The sequence below is a fragment of the Mugil cephalus genome, chromosome 1, assembly GCF_022458985.1.
Source record: "Mugil cephalus isolate CIBA_MC_2020 chromosome 1, CIBA_Mcephalus_1.1, whole genome shotgun sequence".
Classification (NCBI taxonomy): domain Eukaryota; kingdom Metazoa; phylum Chordata; class Actinopteri; order Mugiliformes; family Mugilidae; genus Mugil; species Mugil cephalus.
The window spans coordinates 19,617,088-19,641,571 of record NC_061770.1 but is presented as its reverse complement, the minus strand read 5'-3'; the positions used below and the strand labels follow the sequence as shown (position 1 = coordinate 19,641,571).

Here is a 24,484-nt window from a genome sequence, read left to right as displayed (position 1 = left end):
AAGACGCTACCAAACTGAGGCAATTATATGTAACCAACACACCAGATTTACTGGATGTGTGGACAATTTAAAACACAACAAAGGCCTTTCAAATAGCATCTTCCCAAGACGTTGATGTTTACTTGCTACTATAGTCTTGCTAGCCTGGCATAGCTCTTAGAATATGACTCGTCTATGAGTCTTCATTTAGGGCATGTTTCTACCCATGCAGAGAAAAAAAAAAAAAACTTAACTGCGCGCAACTGGATAACTGATCAGAGCCAAGACAAGTTTAACTCCATTGCGCTCAGGTGACGTGCACGATGTTGTCGGCATTACTCTTCTGTCCGTCACCACATAGAGCTGGCCCAAGTGATTGTATTGGCCTGACAGATTTTTGCCAGGGCATAATCTGATCCCAATGGATAAACAGAAATAAACTGGCTTCAAAGCCACTGTCGTGCTAAAAAAAGTGAGCTGAGAAAGCTGTAGCATTGGGTGACAAAACACGCAAAAATGACAAGATAATCCTCACCGGTCCTCAGAGCCACAGGGAGGCCCTTTTGGGAATGCCCCCTCTGACTTAGACGTAAACTTAGACTTTAATGATCCACGAGGGAAATTACTTTGTCACTGTAACTTCGCTGCACGTAAAGGTAAACACTCACAAAAACCACAAGAACGATAAAATAAAATGAGATTAATTAGAAAGTAAAATAAAAATAAGTAAAACTAGCAAAATAAAATAAGCAGTGTAATCTAAACATTTACAGAATTAGCATTATGAACAAATATACAAAAGTAGTTGTGGTTGTTTGGCCAGTTGCATAGCAACAGCGGCATGGATTTTTAATCAATTGCACCTTTAACTTAAAGTTCGCAGCAACAGCTTCCCAAAGAAGCAGTATGGAAGCCATTTCTCAGGCACTGAGAACAATTCATTTAAACTCACTTAAAAATACCTCTATTTGTTTGATGCATTGAATGTGCTAATCAGCTGCTAAGGAAACCGATAACTAAACGTGCAATGTGCATGCAGCAGTCGAATTGTCAGAACACCGGGGACGACGGCAGACGGAGGCGATACGAGAACCGCGGTGCATCACGAGGCACACACTGAACTGCTTTTGTATTCAGATACTCAGGTTAATGACTGAACATCAGCCGCATTCTGCTGCACCGACGCAGGGTTACATATATTTATAGCCTCGGCTGCTGTCAATCAATATCCCAAAACCAATTTACATGCCTTCTTAGATCTATCTTGTAGCTTCTTCCCGCTGTTTCTGCTGCATCTTGAAAAATTGCGAATACTGGAGCATGTGGTTGAACGTGGATGAATATCCACCTACACTGAGGTTTAATTGTTACTGTGGATTCTGGTTCTGTTGATGGATGAGCATCTCTATGAGCATTTATTTCTAACATTTTCCTGAGTCACTATCAGTCAAACAGCACACAGCACGGATAGCCTCACCTGTTTGACCCAGCCAGGGAGAAATGTTCACAATGTTTTCTGTTTCTGTTGCGTTGAGGCTTTAAAATTCAATAATTACACAAAATTCAGGTTTTCTGGTGTGGCAGACAATTACTGCCGCTGCTCTGCTAATGTGCTGCTCAGACTGTACCTCCTGTGTCGACAAGGTGTTACAGGCTGTCTACACAGCAGCTTCAGTCCTCCGTCTGTATCTGTGCATGAGGCATTCAGGCGGTCCACACAGCTGCTGTAGTTATGAGCGTAAAATTAGAAAACAGGCTCGGAGAATAACAATATATTCCACCCAGGCTGGGTGAGGAGTCCAGCTGAAATAAAGTATGGAAGCCACCACGGAGAACCAATTTTGATCTGGAGTGGCTCCGTTTCAGAAGACCGTCTGGCCAGTGATCTGATCAAATCGGAACGCAGGCATACGCGACACTGAGTTGATTTTGTTCACAACAAACTTGTAAAATATGGTGACAGCAAAATAACTTGAAAGGACGAATAGTTAACAGCAGGTTATGGCATTTCTCTGGATGCATACTTGACATAATTTGGTTATGGTGCAGGAGTTTTTTTTCTGTATCGGCTGAAACGCGCCCCATAAATCTAAAATTGCATTTTCATTTGGTGCCCTACACAGTCGCCTGACCTTTACTTTATCAAAATGTCTAAATTACTAGATAAATCGTGATGATTGTGTCACTACTATAACCTGATGATCTTATGACTTCTAGGTCATGCCTTACCTCACGAGGCAGCCAGACCGTCGCAAGATTCCTGCGATGTCCAAAAAACTCAACAAAGCCGGGCTCTGAGCGATAACACCTGAAGCTTAACCAGAGGGTGTGGACAAATCCACAATCCACAAGCCAACTACTACAGTCAGCTATGAGTGGCTTTCATGTGCAAATTTATTTTCCTTAGACTTGCTAACTACACAGGTAGCTACAAGGCTGTCAAAGCTCCTCAGGTTGCAGCTTGTTTTCTCTCCTCTTTGGCGAGCTCCTTCTACATTTTAAGGTTTGTCAATCTCATAACTAAAATTCACACGCAGCAGACCACGACTGATGGTTCACCAAGGCGTCTGCCTTGATCCAAACCATTTCTGAAGGCAACTTCTCGGACAGTCTGTGTAACAAACAAATCTGGCACTTCACAATTTGTCGCAACATCTTGATTCATTCAACGGTAGCTGTGTTTTGGGTTGAGCTTACAGGCTAAACTAAACTCGATGCTTCGGTGCGATCTCTGTTTGTTTCTTTGGCTTTTAAGGCATTTTAATGGTCTGCCAGTCTACGCAGGCATCATTACAGCATTGAAAAAATACATTTCTGTAGCATCCCAGGTGTACAGTTTGCCTTTTCATATCATTTTATCAGATAAATGGTTCAAAAACACTAACTTTAACTGAGCGCTGTACCACCAAGTTATGAGGCTTTCAGGTGTCAAAAGTTGGATTAAACAAAAAAAGGTAAAAGTACTTACCCGTTCTCCAGAGCGTGGTCTCTTCTTTGGCCGGCTGGGTACTGTGTCCTCTTTAGGATTGGTGTCTATGGCCCAGTAAGAACCCTGAACAGGGGACCGTAATAAAACAGTTTAGCCTCAAGTTTGGGGGACGCTACTCTGATACAGAAAAGTACACGATCAGTAAAAGTACTGAATTTAGATTTTTCTGAATACAGAACGCGTTTTATGGATCAAGCATGAAGACTGAGTGAGAAATAGTGGACTGTTTTGATGTAGGTGGTCCACATGCTGGTGAACTGTTGGGCACAACTTGAGAAGTTGAGTTAATAAACAGACACGTCTCTGAAGTTACTTGCGAACTGAAGACTAAAAAAGTTAACTTTATCATTTAGTTCTTCAGATTAAACTGCACTTTAATCTGAAAAGTGCAGTTTTCCTTGTCACACCCAGGTAATGTGACAAGGATTCATACAGGAGTCACACAGGTCGCAGAGGGCAACGCATGAACGATGTAACGCATCGAAAGTCTGCACAGAAAACGTGTTTCAAGAGAAGATTAAGACTAGCTCAGGAGCCTGCCTAGCAAGTAAATAAAAAATGTGGCGATCAATTTATAAATAAACAGTCCACCATACGTGATCCACCTGAAAATAACACCCAAAAAAAAAAAAAAAATAGATGTACGAATCCAAATCATATAAAATACACTGGATCCAAACAAAGAATCTGGCCAGCCTGATATACAATATGGTAGAAGAAAACAAAGAAATCTAAGTAATCAATATCGAAATAGCTTATTTATGTCCAATATCCGATTGCTGAAACTCCCAAATATCCAGTATTGGCTAGGCTGAAAACATTGCACACACATCAGAAAGCCTTTTTCAATCAGTGTCATGGATGCAGACTGGAGCAGCTTTGCATCAATAACCAGTCACTCAACATACTTTTGTGACCTTCATACTGCGTTCTCATCACTGGCAGCAAACATTAAAGGAAAACGAATTCCTAAGCAGTTAAATTTCACATTAATATGCACATTTCAATTTAGATCTATTCGTGTAAAATTGCCCCTGTGTTCAGATGATGTTGCATTAAGGTTGGAAGATTCGAAGACATGTTTTTTTTTATTATTATTATCAGTTACATCTGTTTATACCTGTTAAAACCTGAGATTAAATGTGTCACATTTTCCTGCTTATTGTGTGTGATATTGAGCCTCTTCTCTCTCACTTCTTTGCAGTAGGGCTGCTTCTCTTCCCCTAATGGGGGGAACTAAGTGTCACTAAACAGAAAGAAAGTGCAGTAGATGGATCCGCTGTATCCACTAAAACAACCACCGTATCTGCTGTTCTCCCTTTCTCTGCATCAAATCAGTTTTCTCTAGCTTTAGTTTTCCTGTGGTGCACGCTGGGAAAATCCACTAAAATCCTTCTGATGCACAACGCTAACATGCCGGCACCCTCCAAAATAAACACATACAATAAGTGAGGAGGAAATCAATTGCCTTTAGGTCCTTGATTTCCTCCCGGTCTGATCTGTCTTTCATTTTTTACCCCCCCTCTTCCCTCCCACGGAGGTCCGAAGCCGCAGACTAAATCCAGGTGGTTCATCTAGGCCACACACACACACACACACATACGCACTGCTTGCTCATTTCTCAACATGTAGCTCCCCTCACCTCCACTATTCTTGCCTCTTCTCCTCCCCCTGTCTCTCAGTCCCACATCACTGAACAGTACACAGCCAATTAACGTTAGCACATGCATGATTTAGCTTCTCCCTTCTCTCTGTGGCTTCAAACAGACCATGTACATTCAACTTCTCAACAACCCACCCCCCCCTCCCACCTCTGACGCCTGGGTATCGACCACTTCGATCCACGGTGTGAATTAAGGTGCAGGTCAGGTCCAACCCCGGCTAATCAGGGGGGAGCCGCGCTGCTCTTTGTGTCTTAGCAGACTATAGGCCTCCACTCAAGCTCAAGGATTTTGTTTGAATTATTTAAACCTTCTTCCCCCTAATTCATTTTTCAATGGCTCCAAAATCCCCGCAGCTTGGAGAACCCCCCCCCAACCCCACCCCTCTCCTCCTCCCCATCCCTCAAAACAGAGCAAACAGAGTTTTTGGAGCTCAATGAAAAGTTCTCATATTAACCCTGTGATGAACCGAGGAGCTGACATTTGAGCTCTTATTAAAACATCGTGTTAAGGTCGAGCTTTGGCGAGTAATTAGATACTTTCCCCCGCCCGATATGAACAAGTCCTTCGATTCGGCACAAACAAGGACTTGAGGAGAAAGTGTTGTTATCAGAAACGGTGCTGACGAAGTGGCCGTAGCACCTCTGCTTCCAACCCACAGAGGTAGCGGCGGCAGTGAAACATATCTAAAGCTTCCTCTGATTGTGTCTGGGAGAAGGGAAGGAGAAAGAAAGAGGCCTCTAATAAAGCACAACAGATGCGTGAAAGGCCTTGCATCTGAAGGAGTCTACCTACATATACTTATTATTCATTACTCCCTGTACCACATTATTACTTGGCAGAATCAATATCGGAGCAGCCACAGAAAACAGAGAAAGCAGCATTAGGTATTCAGCACAGTCGGTTATGGAGGTACAAATTGCTTTTAAGTGCAGACACTGTGCGTGTGTGTGTGTGCGTGCGACAAAGAAACAGAACAACGAGTGTGGGCGTCTTTGGGTGCACTTACGCTCAAGTGTGTGCACACATTTGTCACGAGGGCAACTCAACGTGTGAAAAGTCAGCTAGGCCTTATTTGTGAGCTCGACGAGATAGGGCTTGCATTCTTTTTTTTTTTTTCTCCATTGAACGCCACGTCGTAATTCAAGCCGTTTTTTTTTTTTTTTTTTTTTCTCAGCCGTTTTATATTGTTCAGGAAATACTTACTTTTCCAGGGTCGTCTTTGGAGCGAGGCACTTTGAGAAAACACTTGTTCAAGGACAGGTTGTGTCGTATAGAATTCTGCAGGGAGAGACAGGAAGGGGAAAGAAAAGGCAGGAAAAAGAAGAAGTTTAGAGAAATAAATAATTTAAAAAAAAAAGCATTACAGTGGGACTTAACTGAATCCACTTCTTCCAAATACGTAAACAACATTCACAGTTTCTTTCAATCAGAGGTCTTCAACCTTTTTCAGGCCAAGGACTCCCCAACTGATGGAGAGATTAAGTAGGACCCCCTACCTACTATAAGTGTTCTATATGAAATTTAACCTTGTGCTGTTTACAAATTATAATTTTGCATTCAATCTTAAGCTATTCAAATAACACACATGCTCAAATATTAATTTTTCTATTTCAAACATGTGCAACAGTAGAGTGGCCGTAATATTGTAGTACACATCTGGGATTTCACCTGTGGGCTGAACAGGCGTCAGCGTGTAATATGCAGCCTTGTGATTGGCTCAGCTGTGACAGGGGTACACAGTAGGCGTGTCCTACTGTGTACAGGAGGCATGGATTGACAGGTCTAGCGTGGCGCTTTGTGTGAAAGGGTGTGTTGATGAGACAGCTCCTGTATCAATGAATGAGTGAAGTGCTGACTGAAAGATAAAATCTTCTGCTTCGATTTATCCCTTTAGCAAAACGTGTTGGATTTAGGTTAAGGTGTATTTAAAGAAATTTAAATTTATATTAGAAAAATATGTCTAAAAAATGTCTGATCAACCAAAGATTTTGCGACCCCCCTTGCGGGTTGCCTACTAATGTCTACTAATTCATCTCCCATTTTGTAGCATTGTTTGCCACAGATGAGATTTGATTTCTCCAATCCTTCAAAGTGGACTCAAGCTGGAAACGAATGCAAAAAAACAAGCTGTGACGCTGCCTTCATTGCCCCAATTACAAGCTAATTTTATCTTTGCTGGTAAAAAAAAACTGAAATAATCAGGCGAGGTCAATAAAGTGGAACCGGGGACGGAAGCAAAACTAAAGTATGCAGTGTTTTTTTCGTAGGCAACAAACAGGTATGGCTCTTGAGGTACTCGAACGCAGAAGCGGGCTTCACTTTCTCCTCGATGCACGGATAAAAGAAACACGGCATGGGTCAAAGTTGCACAAGTGTGAAAAGCGAGCTGCTACGCCGCAGATACGGGGCCGGCTGAATTGATTAAAACTGAGAAGTCAGACACACCTGAATCTGAATTGGAAAAAAAAAAACAAAAAAAACAGGGCAGTCTGAAATGCATTCGGTGTGGACGAGGTGGGTGATAATGCAGGTGATCACGGGGGTTAAAAGCGATGGAGGTGAGTTCAAGCTCAAACTGGCATCGTACGTCGGGCTTAATGAAATCTCAAAGCGTGAGGGGAAGCTGTTTTTTTTTCCTACAATTTGTAACACCTATTGTTTGTGTATGTGTGTGTACTGTGTGCATGTAGGAGGAGGAAGAAGAGTAGAAAGAGAGAGGGAGGTCCCACAACAGCGTATGCTAACCTGACATGAACCTGTTCTCCCTTCAGGCTCCCGCTCTCCACTCATCTGCTGCTGCTAATTAATACCACTGGGGAGGAGGAGGGGAGAAGACTGAGGGAAGGAAGGGATTTCTCCCCTCCTCACTCCACACCGACTCTGTTTCCTCCTACAAAAACCACCTCCTCTCTTCTGTCTCTGACATCTCTAACAGGCTGGTCCACCTCTGCTTCGCCCCCTACCTCCTGGAGAAATGCTCCGTCAGTTTTCCGCTGCTCTGCTTAGCGGGTCACTGGCTGTTTGTGGCCGTCCATCAAGGAAAACATGTGGCCAGAAAAAAAAAAAAAGAGTTGAGGAGGGCGGCCACCAGCTCGCCACACTACAGCAACCATCTGTTACGAAAAGTTTCCTGCAGGCCGCGGCCCAGGATCATTAACACAGAGTCTCAGCCGCCAACTCAACTAAATCTGCTCACTTCTGTCTACTGTTTGTTTATTTACATATTGTTTTTTTTTTTTTACTTCCCAAGCAGTTTTTGAAACACCTGCACGCTATTTGCAATGTCTGCACAATCCTGTGTATTCCAGACTTTGCAAACTCTGGCACTTTTAGGCATGTGGGTTGGTCCTGTGGGGTGTACCTGGTTGACATTAAAAATCTCTCATTGGCCTAAATTTGTTAGTTAGAAGTTGTTCCCTTGCATTAAATTTAGAGTGCGAGTGTATTTTTTTTTTCCTTGAGCAGTCTGAAACATGTCTGCAACAAATACACAACACCACAAACTAGGGCAGAGTTTCACTACCGACATCCTGAACATCCCCATTCAATCCGGCCCAATTTCAGTTTCATAAACAATTTTGCTTCTTCTAAAAAGACATTTTCACATTGATTTCAAACATGTGTTATTTTTCCACTGTATTTTGCCCCAAGCAGCGAGATTTCTAACCAGGGGATTTAGAAAATGGCAAATATTCTTAAAAAATAAATAAAAATTCCAAATCTATATTAGATCTTTCCAATGAAAAACAATCTGAATTGGAAAATCGATTTTTTGTTAAAGTCCTACTACCCACCATTAAGACTAGCAAGATACAGTTCCCCTGTGATACACAATGTTAAATTAATAAATTATGTTTTCCTAATACACCAATCAACCACAACATTAAAACCACTGACAGGAGAAGTAAATAACATTGATCGTCTTGTAACAATTCAGTGTTCTGCTGGGAAACTTTTGGATCTAAAATTCATTTAGATGTTACTTAAACCTATTTTCACATTGAGCAAAAACTCGACCCGGATTTTCGACCCTTCCTGTCACATGCTGATTTTGTCACTGGACGGCATGTCAGACTGTGTCACTGTAGAAGCTCCAGGGCTGTGAGCAGCTCAAAAATAGAGAAAGGTTTTAGTCTACTCCTATAAGAGACCGATCTCTTATTTTTGTCAATTTTTTCAATCAAAAAAATCAAATGTGTTGTTACACGATCGTTAATGGAAGCACATCATATTCAAGATTGTGCAACTCTGTTTATATACAGCTTGTATAACTATATGACACACACACTTTTTTTTTATTGATCATGACAGTGCACTGGCAAGACCATGAGTGCCGTCAGGCAGGCAGATATCGGGCAGATATAGGGCGCTGTGTAGGACACAGCGATATATTCAAATATCAGCAGGCTTTTGAGGAAGCGGGGGTTTGACCGGGACATTCTTCAGGTCATCAACAAACTGAAGGCCAGACTGCTGGTGATGTGAAAGCACAGCAAAGGCGGATTTTCAATGTGAAAGGGGGATTAGACATGTACCACCCACCTAGACCAGTCCAGGCACCTCCCCCCCATATCAATGACACTCCTCGATGGCAGCAGTGATCCCCAACCCATAGGACCCAAAGAGCTTAGGCCCAGCTTTGATCCAAATGCTTCCTTCCGCATGCTAACACACTTAGTGTTAAGGTGAACACAACAATGCAGATGAAATGTTCACCATGTCCTCAACTGCTGAGTAGCACTATATGACTGAGGCTGACGAGGACAGAAAAAGCCCCAAAAAAACAATCACCAAAGGCACAGATAAGTTCACCCTGCTGGTGCTGCCAATAGAACGGCCAGACAATCGCCAGAGTCGTAAGAGTTCATCCTCAGGGCGCTGTAAAATGTCTGTGGAAACATTCATGGCTGTCTATCAAATAGTCGTTGAGATATTTCAGCCTGAACCAAAACGATGGGGGCCAGGCAACACATCCGCTATGTACGGAGGCATGCTGCTGGCGTGCCTGCAAATCTAATCTTGACAAATATCATCTGGGATTGCGGATAATGTATTATTGTAATATTGCTCATATTGTGTTTTCCTAGTCTCACTGGTGTCTTTGACTGAAAGCCTCTGCCTCATGTTTATTTCTCCAAATGTTTCAGTCTTTGTGTCTTGTAATACTTTAAGATCACATCCATACATTTTGATTTTTCAATTTTTTCATTTACACTATTCTGAAAATCTGAAAGCTGCAAGGACAGATACGTACAGTGATGTATGTGTGTCTGTTTGTGCCTGTAACACTTTGTCCTTCAACCCAGGAAGAATCAGTCCAAGCCTGCTTCCATGCATGCACTTTATATGTGTACATGTACTGTAAGTGTGATTACTTTCTTTCTTCAGAATAGTCGTCATTAATAAATGCACTGATTAGGCATGCTGTGAAGTAAGATAATGAGATTCACTGCTGTGTCCTCCTTCCACCCACTCCTCACCCTGCCTGATTAATGAGGTTTTTTTTTTCTAGGAATGGCATGGCCCCAGCCCTGCCCACTAGCTCACGGATCGCACAGTCACAGGCGTTGTGTGTGAGAGTTTGTGTGAAATGTGGGAAGGACACTGAATGAGACTGCCTGAGACATAGACTGTGTAAAGATGGGTGATGCTATAGTTCCTCGAAAGTGAAGCCACAGCAAGCAGAGCTCCCCCTGGTGGTTGGCTGCAGTGTAGGTCAGAAGCTCCGCCTCCTCCACGTTAGTGGATGGGACTTGGGCCAAACTAAAACACTAAAATAAATAAAGTTTTCAAATAAGTTTTGTTTTAATTAGTTATTTGATGTTATTGAAACATGCCGTGACCTCATGACGACTACCAGTTGATATACCAATAAAAAATAAATAAGCACGGTGTATAATGAAACATTTCCTTGAAACTGGTGGAGGTAGAGCGAGCAGACAGAAGTATTAATTAAGCTCTGGCTCTGAACTCAAAAGATGGTGTCGCCCATGTCCATTAAATTAGCGTCAGCTTGGCCAATATACTTAATTAAAAGAGAAAGACAAGAATAACAAAAAAAGTGCATTCATTTGTTTGACTAAGAATGTGCATATGTACTAAGGTTTGCGTACATTTATGTTGATCAGAGACGAGACTGCACCTGCAGCCATTTATTATATCTACTGTACAGGTACAGTTTCAGTAATACTTTTTACAGACTGTAGATTAAGAGTTCTGTCACAGATAAAATGAGGTCAAACAAAGGTATCATTAGATATACAGGAGTTGTGTGCATGTGTGCGTGGCATGTGCACTGTATACAGTTGTATCTGTACATGTGCCTAGAAGATGCTGCTTCTTCTTAACCTAGGGTACACCATCCTGGACGAGGTTAGTTATGTAAGGCGGGCTCGATAAGCATGGATGAATTTTCTGACAAAATGCAATGTGATATAATGTGATGTGTGACAAAAAGTCAGGTTTTGGAAACATGCTTTGGGAGTAAAGATGAAGGACGAGGAGTGGGAGAGTTTGTGTGGACCAGCTAGAGAAAAGGAATAAGTGATCAGAGAAACAATGATGAGGTTGACAGATAGGATGAAAAGGTTAGGTTCGTGTGTGTGTGTGTGCGCAGACAGGGTACGGTGCAGGTTAGAGCAGCCAGAAGGATATTCTGGCCACAGGCAGGAAGCTTACTCTGTGTGTGTGTGTGTGTGTGTGTGTGTAGTTACGCCAAGGAAACAGGTCACATGGAGAAGAGTGATGTTACATAAGTGGGTAGGTTTGGAAGATTTGGGTCATGGCAGCTGAGTTAAATACAAAGTGGCAACATGAGACGGCATTTCCCCTAACGTGAATTTAGCAGTCTTGAAAAGTGACGTTTCACAAGTGTGGATACAAAACGTGTCCCATTTTAACAAAACAATTCTGATTACAGTCAAATGGCTGGTTGGGGGAAGTCATCTGCAGAAGAACTACACTACAGTCCTGCTAATGGTTTCAATTGTAATGGTCTCCAGCCGTGCCATTCCCATTCATTTTCTACATTTAACTCCAGAATTACTCATGTGTTATCAGCTCTACCATTCTGGGAAGGGATCTCCTCTCTATTACAGACTAGAAGAAGGATTACCACCCAAAACTATGAATGAAATTTAAAACATTAGGAATATCCCACATTTTTTGTGTGGTTTTCCATGGTTCAGAGTCCAGCAAAAAATAAACATTTGCACATCTGTTAACATTTGTATAAAATTATTTTCACTAATGTGCAAGCCCTGTTTACAAACACTGATCAAGCATAACATTATGACCCCTTTCCTAATAATGTGTATCAGGCTTGTTCCAGTGCATCCCACAGATACTTGGGAACCAGTGAATCTGGAGGCCGGGTCAACACCTTGTGCTGTTTTCTCATGTTTTTTGAGTTGTTCCTAAAGCATTTTTGTGTGTCTACTTGTGTCAGGCTGCATCCTGCTGGGGACGGCTGCTGCCATCATTGCTATGGGGTGGGGGTGACTGGTCTGCTCTAGGTGGGTGGTACATGTCTAAGTAACATCCACACAAATGGCAGGTCCAAAAGTTTCCCGGCAGAACACTGAATTGTCACAAGGTGGTCAATGTTATTTCCTTCTTCCTGTCAGTGGTCATTGTGTTATGCATCAACCATCACTTTACAGCTGACAGTTGGTCGTTAGTGGACCTGGTTGCCAGGTAACCCTCTTGCATATTTCCCACCCCAAATATTTCTGAGTGGCACAAGCAGAACATAGGAGTACTGCTATGAACAGACCTAGTCTAAGACTGAACAGAGACAATTCAACCACCCTTCTTTTCAGATCACAGACACAAGACTAGTGCAGAGTTTCTAGATCAAAGGCCTCCGTTTAGGATCACCACTTATTCTTGGCGTTAATGGACACTTCACCTGGTGGTAGCCAAGTTTGGAGGAACTATTTGCTTGTGTCATATGTCAGTTAACTGTAAGAATCACTCCCAGTGGCTCCAAGTTGAGATAAGTTCAAGCTATAATAGAGGGTATGCACGTGACGCCACAGCAAGTGGACGTCTCCGTGGTTACGGTCACTAAGTGGCAAAAAGTGACAGTTGCGCTTGGAGATTAGCCGCATTAGTTTGAAACACAGGTTTTAAAAGATGTGGGAGGGCAGGTGTGCGATTGACTGTATCAACAGATTCGAAAAGCAGTCAGAGATGTATTTTTACAGATATCTCCTACCGCCAAAGAAAAGAGAAGTAAATGATTTTTTTTGATGAAGTAAATTAGTTGGATGTTGTTATGTTGTTGTAGTGCCAGCCGACAGTAACTATTTCCGTTCCGACAGTAAATATTTGCGTCCTTTAAGACACTACGGTGTTATATGGCGTCCGTTACTTCTCAGTAAAGCTGTTAGTGTAGTAAAAGCTTTTATTTAGCTACATTTATCATAATGAAATGACCTAAAACTAACTTAAACTAATCGAAACTGAAGCTGGTCCACTTTTCCAATTCCATACTAGTTTGTATGGATCATTGTTGAGTGCAATTGTCCTTAATTTGATCTCATAATCCACATTTTTAAAGTCTTTCTGTGTTTATTGCTACATTTCGCCATGTTTTTGCCACTCAGGGGGGCATGGCCCTGGGCGGCAGTGACGTCAGTGCACACCCTCTATTGCAACAGCTCGGCGAATTTCATTAAAATTCCATGGTGTCTTGTTTTTTCTAGTCTCTCCTAAGCAGGGTAAGGAATTAACCCTTCAAGTGTGCATGTTGTTTAAATGCCCCTGAAACCTGTGCTCACAAGGAGACTAAGGCCAAGGGACAGAAGTTCTGTTGACCATAATAATCTATGGAGCCTGACGTTTGCATACCAATGCACAGCCTGCACAGCAACGTCCCTTCCATACCCTTCTGGATGAATGCATGGTCGTGTCAGAGAGGTAGTCCTTGTGCGCCCACGGACAGAACAAGAGATACAGAACCAGAGGGAGAAAAAAAAAGCAGAAAGGAAGGAAGATACAGCGGGAGGGGATAATTGGAGAGGAGAGAGACGGAAAAGATTTTATTAACTTTCAGCTGAACCCATGCGGCACATAAGGAGAGAGAGGGACATGTGGTAAGGTTTGGAGGTAAGGCAGAGGAGAAGGAGCTGGAAGGAGGCACAAAGAAATAAATAGCTGGAGTCGGCTGGGAGAGGGAGCGCGGGGTACACGTACATACGGACAGGTGTCTTAGATGTGAAAGTCTCCTGGGTTTATTGAGGCGCCTTATTATATCCTGATGGTGACGGAGTGACAGACGCTCCGTGAGTATGCAGGGTTGAATACAAGTCACTACTTCAAACCCCATCCGATACATATTCATTTCATTTGATGGACCCTTCCCCCCACCCACTTCACTCCCTCAGTGAAGCACTTCACACGACTCATCTATAAGATGAGAGGTATGTGTGACTGTGCAGTGTGTCTTAGTACACTAGTGTACGTGCAGGAATATGTGTGTATGTGCAACTGTGTGTGTTTTAGGGCTTTGTTTATGCATGCACCTGTTTATAGGCCTCTATGCAGGCAGGTGTGTGTGCACCGGTGCATGTGACTGTGAGGAGATATGCACACACCTGTTCGTCTATTGTAATATGTGTGTCTACATGCATGCATGTTTACAGCATGAGTGTACTTCTGTGTGTGTGTGTGTGTGTGTGTGTGTGTGTGTGTGTGTGTGATGGGAGGATAAGGAGATAAAGGCAGAGAGTGAATGTGCGTGTGTGACTGGCACAAAAAAACAAAACATCACAGACAAGGTGGAAGTGGGGTTGCTGCTGTCTCTGGGGATCTTGCACGTTGCTCCAAAACAATAAGAATACACTAAAACGCAGTGTATTATTCCAACCAGCAGGCCCTTCTCGAGTAAATGCCGCCTTTAACGGCTGATGCAAAAGGGTGGTGTACACTTACAAGCTATTGTTGCAGTTACATACGTCACAGGTCAGTCTGCTTTATTGCAGATTGTTGCTAAAGCAAATGCTAATTTTCCTGCTGCTGCTGCTTCAGAATAAAAGCCAGGGTACTATGCAAGTTATAAAATTCATGCTCTGACATATTGGATGTCAGATTTGTTTTGCCAAATTTGACTTATAATAAATGACTCTACCAGTCTGAGACCGAATCCAACATGGAATCAGCTAACAGATCCCGTTCCTTATTACTGGATGCTTTTACTGTGAAGCAGGTGCAGGAAATGTAAGAAATTAGAAGGGCTCCATTAGTGCGACACAAAGAAAAATAAATTAAAGGGTGCATCAAATACAAAACGCGGCTTCATTGTTTGTTGCTACTGGTGAGACAATAAAATAAAGGATGTCTGTGAATGTTCCCAGACATCCAGGTCATTGTATGTCCAAAAAAACAAGAAGCTACTTGGATTCAAGAGACTCCCAACCAAGTCCAATTGTCAGGCTTTTGTTTTTTGGAAAAACTAAATGAAACCTTAAGTAACAAATAGATTTTTCAGAAAAATACAACATGTTAAATAAAAACAGAATTTTCCAATCATATACTTGCTTACACGCAAAATCTTTTTCGCCCAGGCAGAATTTTTTAATTGTGCAGGGACGGCCACGAGGGAGATGCACTGGAACAGGTTGCCATTGCGTTATTTGCAAAAATCTATAGACAGGGAATATTAAAAATAGGTGAGTTTGGCATTTCTTTATAGCTCACTGGGCTAGAAATGTGAGTTATATTGGTAAACATGCATCTCTACTCCAGCTTTTCAAACTGGTATCTGGTTTGGTTGTGTATAGCCCATAGAGCTCAGAGTAATGTGATGTCAATTATGAACATACTTATTTGTTTACATATACATATAATCAATTCAAACGGTCAATAATGCACATACTTAATCCTGCATATAATCTTTTTAGTCATTAGATCCACTCTATACATACTCTCCATATTCTCTAAAAATCCTTTAAACAACTTGGCAACTCTACATTCTTTACACAACACAACTGCACATACTGCGTACATGTAGTGTAGGATAAAGCACCACTGAACCCAACCACTGTCACCTCTCTATATAATTTGAACAATGGATTATTGGCACTTCTTAGCTAGATGCTAACTGTATCTGGCTCTATATTTGCAACAAAATCTTATATAATCTAAATCTACAATCTTATAATCCCAAATGTGCTGCATGCAAGTCCAAAGAATGCTCCTAATCATCAGTTTACACATATCCAAAGCTGTATCCAAAAGGCTGCATTGAGAAAAGGCAGCAAATATCCAAAAGGAATACCTGATTGACATTACCCTTTAGATTACTAGTGGATTATTAGCCTGCAGCTATACATTATGACTGATGTATTGAATAGTGACTGGATGCCAAAAGGCTGGGCAATGAAAAGGAAGCTTGCATGTTGGTAATTATCACTGCATAAAGATGGATGACAGAACAGCTCCTCAAAAGTGAAGCCAAAGCAAGTAGAGCTCCCCCTGGTGGCTGGCAGCAGTACAGGTCATAAGCTCCACCTCCTCCATGTTAGTGGACAGGAACCAAAACAATAAATTACAAATAATTTTTTAAAGGATGGTTTCAGTCATTTTAGGTAGTTAATATAATAATGATACATGTTCGCATCTTGTTAATGTCGAGTTAGAGTACAGCACAGTATTAATTAAACAAAATCATGAGTCTAGAGGAAGTATGGTTGGGTAATTTATAACGTGGCTCCACTCTCGAACTGCACAGCACAGACTCTGGTCCAAACTCCCAAGATGGCGCTGCCCGTATCAGGGAGTGGGGACACGTAGTCCATATTTACACACAGTCTATGTTAATTATTTTATCTTCCATCATGAGGTAAACAGAAGAAGAATGCTGTTCAGCTCACCAAGTTGTCTAACAGGAACGTGTGCTTGCTTGCTCGCATGTAAAAGATGAGCCTGGTGCAACTTTTTCCACTTACTGTCCTTCCTGTGTCGCATCAGTGGGATTTCTAATCTCACAACTAATTTAGAAAGACAAATCCTTTCAGCTGTAATTTTAATATAGTGTTTCAAAAATAACACAGAGACCAAAGTAGGTCACGGTGGCACACTTCCTGTCGCTGGTTGTGTCAAGCAGAGGGCTGCGGCAAAGTGACAGCTTCTGTCAGCGGCTTTCCGGGAGAGGAGGCGAGTGAGCGGGGGAAGGAAGAAGGAGGGAAAGGAGGACGAGCAGGAAGGAGTTCGCTGGTTGTACCGTGCATCTCAATAATGTTTGACAGACGCCTTTTCTATTCTCGTTCTTACTTCGTGAAATGAAGGCCGCTGTACGCTGAAATGTGAACTCATTAATTGGGTGAGCTGCACTAAGCCGTTCAGGAGGGTGATTGGTTCACGGCTAATGAAACTGTACTGGATTGCCTCGGGGTACAGTCGATATTCAAACAATCCATCTCATTTACAAAACAACAACAAAAAAAAAAGACATCTTTTTCTCTCCATTTCATTGAGAGTTTTAATTGCCCAAAAATAGTCTTTGTGTAGAACCTACAAAGCTGTCAATAGAGAAAAGAGGTGGTAGATTAGGGGTGGGAAAAAATATCGATATGGCAATATAGTGTAATATTTTTTCTTTCAATACAATATCGATATTGAATGTCTCGATTTATTGAAAGTGCAATAAATTGGAAATGGATCATTTGGATTAGTATTGTTTTTTGATTCAATCTGTCCAATGAATTATTGCTGTCATCTGATGTACACACACACACACACATATATATATATAATGTGTATTTTGAGCTGCATTTACTTTCTCAGTGAACTATGTAGAATATTACTATATCATAATATCGCAATAATGTATCGTATCGTGACCCAAGTATCGTGATACGTATCGTATCGTGAAGTCCTCGCCAATACCCAAACCTATGGTATATGGTTGCCCCAACTGTGGCGCATGTTCTAAATGTGCAGCATACGTGTTCAAGAGATGTTCCTGAATGTAATGTGTATCGAAACCTATAATAGATTGTGTAATGGTAAAGTTAAGAGCCCTTGCTACTGTCACATATAAGCCTTTCTGTGATTAAAATGTCAGTTCAGTCAATGACACGACCGTGGGGTCATGTAACAGCAATCAAGTAGCAGCAGGCTGTTAGTATTGTTGTAACACGTAGCATAGGTTTTTTTTTTTCTTCTGAAACCAGCTCCAAACCGTTTTGGTGTGCGTGTGTCTGTGTCAGGCTTCCTGCTGGGGAAGGCTGCTACCATCAAGGAGCGTCATTGCTACGCGGTGGGGGACACATGTCTAAGTAACATCCACGTGAACGTCAGCTCCAAAAGCACATTAAATTGTCACAAGATGGTCAATGTTATTTACTTCTCCTGTCATAATGTTGTGGCTGATCAGTGGATCTGTGAGAATAAATAAATTTAACTACTTTGAGATTCAGCATTCAAGGACGTGGAGTCAGCGACCATTTGAATAACCCAATTTTGCAGCTGCCCAGTTGGCTCATATCTGTGTGTGCGTGTTTTTTTAACTTTATACATTATTTAAAATGCTGTTAGCGTGGCTGTTCTGGATGACCCTGATAAAAGCCAACACTTCATATTCCTTCTTCTCCTCCACGCACTTTGAAAATAGGTGAAGTTGTGTGACAGAAATACAATTTCTCTGACAGATTCAGCAAAAGCACACTGATTGTTGTTGTCTCAGTCCTTAGCAGATGTTGCCTGTGATGCACAATTTGTTGTTTGTTGACCCAAAGAGAAGACAAGGTCTTGTCAGTGTTTTCCTTCTTTCTTTCTTTCTTTCTTTCTTAAAATACATCCCATTTTAATCTGGGTGCACTGAAGCCACTGAAATAGATTAAAAATGACAAGGTGGTTCGATGTAAACAAGGACACGTAATAATACACGTGTGACTGCAGCAACACTGGCAGTAAAAGTTTGCTTCTTTTTCTCTTTTCTGGAAAAGTCCAACTAGTGACTTTCACTTCTCACACCACTGTCCATTTCATTAAGCTCATCTGTCATCTGCAAAAACCATATATATCTATATCTACTCTCTCCTGTACAACTTTATGACATGCTGACGTTATTTTAGGTCCTGAGAAAAGACAGGCTCATGTCAGGCAGGATGCAAAACCCATAACTAGCGAATAAGCTCATTCTGTGGTGTAATTGTTGCATTCCAGAGTGCTAGGGAAACCGGCCTTAAGCCTATTATTAGCCATATGGAGAGTGCTACGGGCCTGGCTGGTTAGAGAGGGAAGCACAGTCTTGGATGAGTGCCAAGTGCTTGAGGAGATAGCAAGAGAAATTCCTCGCTTTTAATTAAGAATTTAATACTGAGACTGGTATTAGTGATTAGTGTGTAATTAAAAGCTCTAGCGGTGATTCACGTACAAGTATAATTAATAGCTGCAGCATTTATGTGTGCGTGTATGTATAGACGCGCAGGCTTGGCTCATTTGTGCGAGCGCGGAGTCTAAAATGACACAAATGCTGATAATATTAATTTGTTTTGGTTACAGTTGGCAAGAGTTTATATTAAATACAAACGTGGTGGAGGGAGGGGGCTGGCCCTTACATATTGACTCACAAAGAGAAACTGTGGATATGATTGTTTCACTGTTCACCTCCGACTGTGACAGTTAACTAATGGATTGGGGAAGGAAGTTTGTTTCATAAAGGATATCCACAGTTAATATCTTTGCTTGAGTTTGTAGTTTGTGATGAAAAGAAAGTGTTAATAAGCGCGTTATGTGCATGTATACCAATCAAGCATAACATTATGACCACTGACAAGTGAAGTAAATGACGCTGACCGTCTTGTGACAATACAATGTTCTGCTGGGAAACTTGACCACAACTGGACCTGGCATTCGTGTATGTTACGTTGACCACCTCATGTACCACCCACCCCCCATGGCAATGACACTCCTTGAGGAAGGAACAACTCAAAAAAAAAAAAAAAAAACAAAAAAACATCACAAGGCGTTGACCTGGCCTCCGAATTCACTAGATCCCAAACTGATCAAGCATCTGTGGGATGAACCACAGAGAGCTCGCTCCTCAACCTATAGGACCCAAAGACCCCCCACAAACAACATTGTGTTGTTACACACCACAGGACACCCTCAGAAGGCCCATGTCCAGTCTCTGATGAGTCAGAACAAAGGAGACCTACACAATATCAGGCAGGTGGTCATAATGTTATGGCTAATCAGTGTACGCATCTCAAGATCAAGATCATCTATTAGATCTGCAAATATTTTATATATATATTTAACTTTACAAGTAAATCAATATCTATTACTAAATTACAAAAGAAAGGTAAAGGGTAAGGTAAAAGAAATCTTCACTTACTGTTTTATTTTTAACAACATTTTATTCAAAAACCTTTATCTGCTTTATGACGACCATGTGGGTGTGGTTTAAATCTGACTGACGGTGGTTATGTCATTTCTTTAACTCATAGGTTTTCAACAGGGGGTCCATGGATACTGCAGAGGGGGGTTCGCAAAATCTTTGGTTGATTAGACATTTTTATATATATGATGCAAAATGATAATAATAATGTATATTTATCAATAGCACTGGGCCAAGTTTAATATAGAACACATATAGTAGGTAGGGGGTCCCTACTTAATCTCAGTTTGGGGCCCCTACTTTAACCCATGGGAAGTGATGGGATCCGAGATTGCATCTTCACTGTTTCCATTAGTATAATAGTAAAGATGTTTTTCTCTGATTTCATTGAATAGAAGAAGACAACCAAGATGGATCCATGTTTTTTATTCCGGCTTCATTCATCTTTTTAACGACTTCTTTTGCTGCCTTCATGTTTCTGTCTTTCCTGGAAATCCACACATCACCTGATGTTTAAGCCTCAAATGATCTGACGAACAAGCGTTTACATGGTTATTGGAGCCGATATTTTGCTATTGCACTGATAATTAATGGTTCACACCCTTTTTCAATCCATTGTCTGTTCTGAGGTAGTAACATAGAGCATTTTGATTGCCATCAGCGGAATACTAGCGTCCACGTAAAAGTATCCAGTAACCTAAACAACTTACCAACTTATGGGTACAAATGTACCCAAATCCTTATTGCTACAACAAGGAAAGTCTGTCCACTTAAAACAAGTGGGACACTATATGAGAAAGAGCAGCCACATGTTCTTTCCTCTTGTAAAGAGGGTTTAGACAAACGGCAAATTTGAGAGACTAGTGGCAACACCTGAGATAAATGTATTTATACCTGTGTGGTTGTGCGTTAAGGCATTTTTCTATAATTATGACGCTAAAACTGTGGGAAACGTCTGGTCAGCTGTGTGAAATTCCTCCTAACTGCCTCAGGCTACGGTGCATAAAGCGCTCAAGTTTTACCCAGATTTTGTTTTGTTTTAAATCAGCTTTCAGCTTTGATGGCAATGTATCTATTCAGCGTTTAATTCTCCTTCCAGAGACCGCCACGCTGAATACCAAAATCTGTAAAGCGAGCTCAAGGGGGAGGCTTTGACCACACATCTGGACGGCAGACTGGTCCAACATGACACGCAAACTGGGAATGCTAAGGTACATGTAACAGCTCTGCATGTGTTACTTGGTAACGAGGGCATAAACACACAGTCAGAGGTGAGACTCAATAAAACAAACAAGACGGCTGTGGCATTTTCCCAGCCATCACTATCAGACTCTGTTAAAGGGACTCTCTGGAACACACAGGCAAAAGGCGCACTCTTAAAGACATGCATGCAAAATAAATACGCAGCAGCAAACACACATCAGCTGTGGACGTGCATAATAAAAACACAGTCTCCGTGTACACGCATGTAGACCTGCGTCCAGCAATGAATCACAACAAGCACGGCACGGCGGTGAAATACCACTTGCGCACATGAGACACAAACTCTGGAGGTTCAGTGCAGCTCCAGCCACATAATGACTTCCAGCAGCCAATGACAACAGACTTCTTCCACATACATAAGTACACTTGACACTGAGCATCATCCTCCGCTGAGCTCAGTCACGGAGCCCCTGTCGAGCAGGGAGGAGAGGAAGGGAAGCAGAATAATGGCCCAGCGCTGATTCATATCAGGTGATTGTCTGTGACATGTGGTGTTCAGCCAAAGGCCAAAGGCCATTGCGACAGTGCTGCCCTTTACAACGTCACATTAGGCCTTGCTAATTCGCAGGCAATTAGCCCGGCCGCCCGGGGGCCACAGGGGTCGCAAGAGAGCAGGTCAGTCAGCGCAGACCGTAACGAGCCATTTGGTGAAGGTAGAGGTGAAGACTGCATTTCTCGAGAGAGCTTCGAGTCGAATAACGCAAATTATGCGTCATCTAATTTTATTTTATTTTATTTTATTTCATTTTATTATTAGACTCCCCATTAGCGCCAGCAACATCATCAGCTATTTTTCCTGGGGTCCAACATACATATGACACACCCATAAACACTCTCACTTACACATAACACACATACAATTACATACAAACTAGACAACAATAGCTCCCCTATTAATAAATAAAACACAGAGGAAAATCTAATGGGCATCATTTAACAGACATTACAGATTTACAAATCCCTTAACTCATTTTCCACACTCATTCAAAATTCATTCCATACTTCAATGCTACCTTAAATAATGTAATATTAATACACAAAGAATCACATTTATGAACATAATTCATCATCTGAAATTAGTGTTTGTACACACATTAATTCCAAAAAGGTTATACACCGATTACAAGTGTACAATAAGAAATATTTAAAATATTAATGCATTAAATACTATGCCAGCCTATGCCACTATATACTGTTTTAACTGCATTTTAAACCTATGTGTGAACTGGCTCTCTACCTGTCTATACCTGTTGTCTGTTGGCAAAATGAACCTCCTTTCTGATGCACTTCTTGTTAAATAACTGGGTTATTAGTCTTTTAAACAATAATTAATAAAGCATACGTAGACCAGCCCAGATTAACATGCATCTTGGTCACACTAGTTCTGTAACAACATAACACAGCACAACGTGCAGCTTTATTTTGAGCTACTCATAATTTTTTCAAGTCCCCAACTGAAACACTTGACCAAACTACCAAACAACAATCAAGTTGCGACAAGACCAAAGCATTCAGGAAATCAGGAAATTGCTTTGTTTTCTCCGACCACTGAACCTTAAAACCCAAGGGTGACCGGCTTAAAATACACAATTACCAAAAGCAGTAAACTGCAACACGTGACGATCAATGCACATGAATGTAAACTGTCAACTGAAGAGTCATTTTTTTCAACAACAACCAACAGTTATTATCAACCACAGAAGAAAACGTGATTTCATTTCAAGACATTTCAAAAGACGATACGCTATGAATAATTCTTTACTGGCCTACAGAATCAAGATGAGAACATAAAAACACTGGAGAGAAAATACTGTATGGCACATGGTGAAAGTGACTTTTTTAAAATGCTGTTTTCAAGCTGGGCGGCCAGTTTGTCTGGGTGCATGGCACACGGACAAAGGTGCCCTCAGCAGTCGAGTCTCTGGTTGCCCCCAGCTGCTGCATGTCATTAACCTCATTTCTTTCCAGTAGTTCTGTTGCAAAACTATCCAATAAAAAACTCACTTCACTGAATGGCACACTTTTACAGACTGACAAGCTAGAGAAGGGTGCACAGCAAGACAAAGAACCGTGTGCCAGGTGTGGTCTCGTGCCCAGACCATACAAAGACCTTAACAGTGAAGCCTTACGTGCATCTCCCCAGAACTGTAGCTACACGTCACGGCGACACAGACAGCAAGAGCTGTGATTGGTCCACTTGGTAATAGCGTGTTTCTGCTTCAGTATCCCCAGCTGCTTCTCCATCTCCGCAATTTTCGAATTAATTGTTTTGTATCAATTAAAATGGAACACAAACAGGAAAGGTTATCTGAGGGGGTTCGAGGGTACAAGCATTTGTTCGACTCATCTCCGGTGAAATTTTGGCGAAAGTTTCTGTTGCCAATGTTGAACGCGAAGCAGGAAGTAGAAGCTAAAATTAACCCGACTGGCAAAAACAAAAAGACAAAAAAAAAAAGACACAGCGCCGAGGGCACAAGTACAAATGGTTCGCGCTGGGGTAGGATACGTGAGCAGGATGCGGCGTCTATGTCCCGGAGTACTTTAACTTAAGAGCCTTAAGAGTGGAGGGACATGTGGGTGAGAAAGGGATGTGAGGGGGCTGCAGAGGGCATGGGAAAGTAGAGCGATGCACAGCGTAGGACACAGCCAGAGACAGGGAGAGGCTGGTGAAGATAACGTAGGGGAGATAATGCTGTTCCAGCGGTAGAAAATAACACCAGAATGACGCAGCATGATGCAACGCGCTTTGCAATCAACTGGAGTTTAGTCTTCTGCTTAAAAGAAAATAATCAAAACACGGATACGCTATGCATGCACAAGTTAGAAGCACCAACGAGCTCCATAAACAAATTGCTTATGCATGCGCTATTTAATTTCATGATGTTTTTTTTTCTTTTTTTTTTCCTCGTTGTTGCGGATTCTTAACCTCCTCCACGGCTACGGAGGAAGCTTCTCGTCATTAGGGATGAAAAGAGCTCTCTGCGTTCATTCCTCCAGCAAACGGCGCAGTAGACTAGTTTTAATGCAATTTGAAAGTGGGCGACTGCGCCCGCGAACGCAACATGTGGCGTGGTCGAACGGGGCGCGTGTGTCTGTGGGGTGAAGTTGACATGTCTGTGACTGCGCGTTGTCCTGGTTTCAACTCCGCCGCTCCTGCACTCTCGCATTATCATACAGAGCAGACGGAGTGCGTGTGCTGGGTAGTAAAACTCTCCTCTGCTCCCTGACAGCCCCCACCAC

The 24,484-nt window shown here is 41.9% G+C and overlaps 1 protein-coding gene across 3 annotated transcripts in view; it reads right to left on the bottom strand.

The window, feature by feature from the left end:
- The window catches only part of LOC125022151 (forkhead box protein J3-like), a 68,280-nt gene that overhangs the window by 31,880 nt on the left and 11,916 nt on the right, over nucleotides 1-24,484 (bottom strand). For all 3 annotated transcript variants that reach the window (XM_047608538.1, XM_047608530.1, XM_047608546.1), the window contains 2 exons: nucleotides 5,836-5,910; nucleotides 2,948-3,031 (listed from right to left, as the gene is read on the bottom strand). In XM_047608538.1, coding sequence (XP_047464494.1) covers nucleotides 2,948-3,031; nucleotides 5,836-5,910 — 159 coding nt within the window. The remainder of the gene's footprint in view (nucleotides 1-2,947; nucleotides 3,032-5,835; nucleotides 5,911-24,484) is intronic.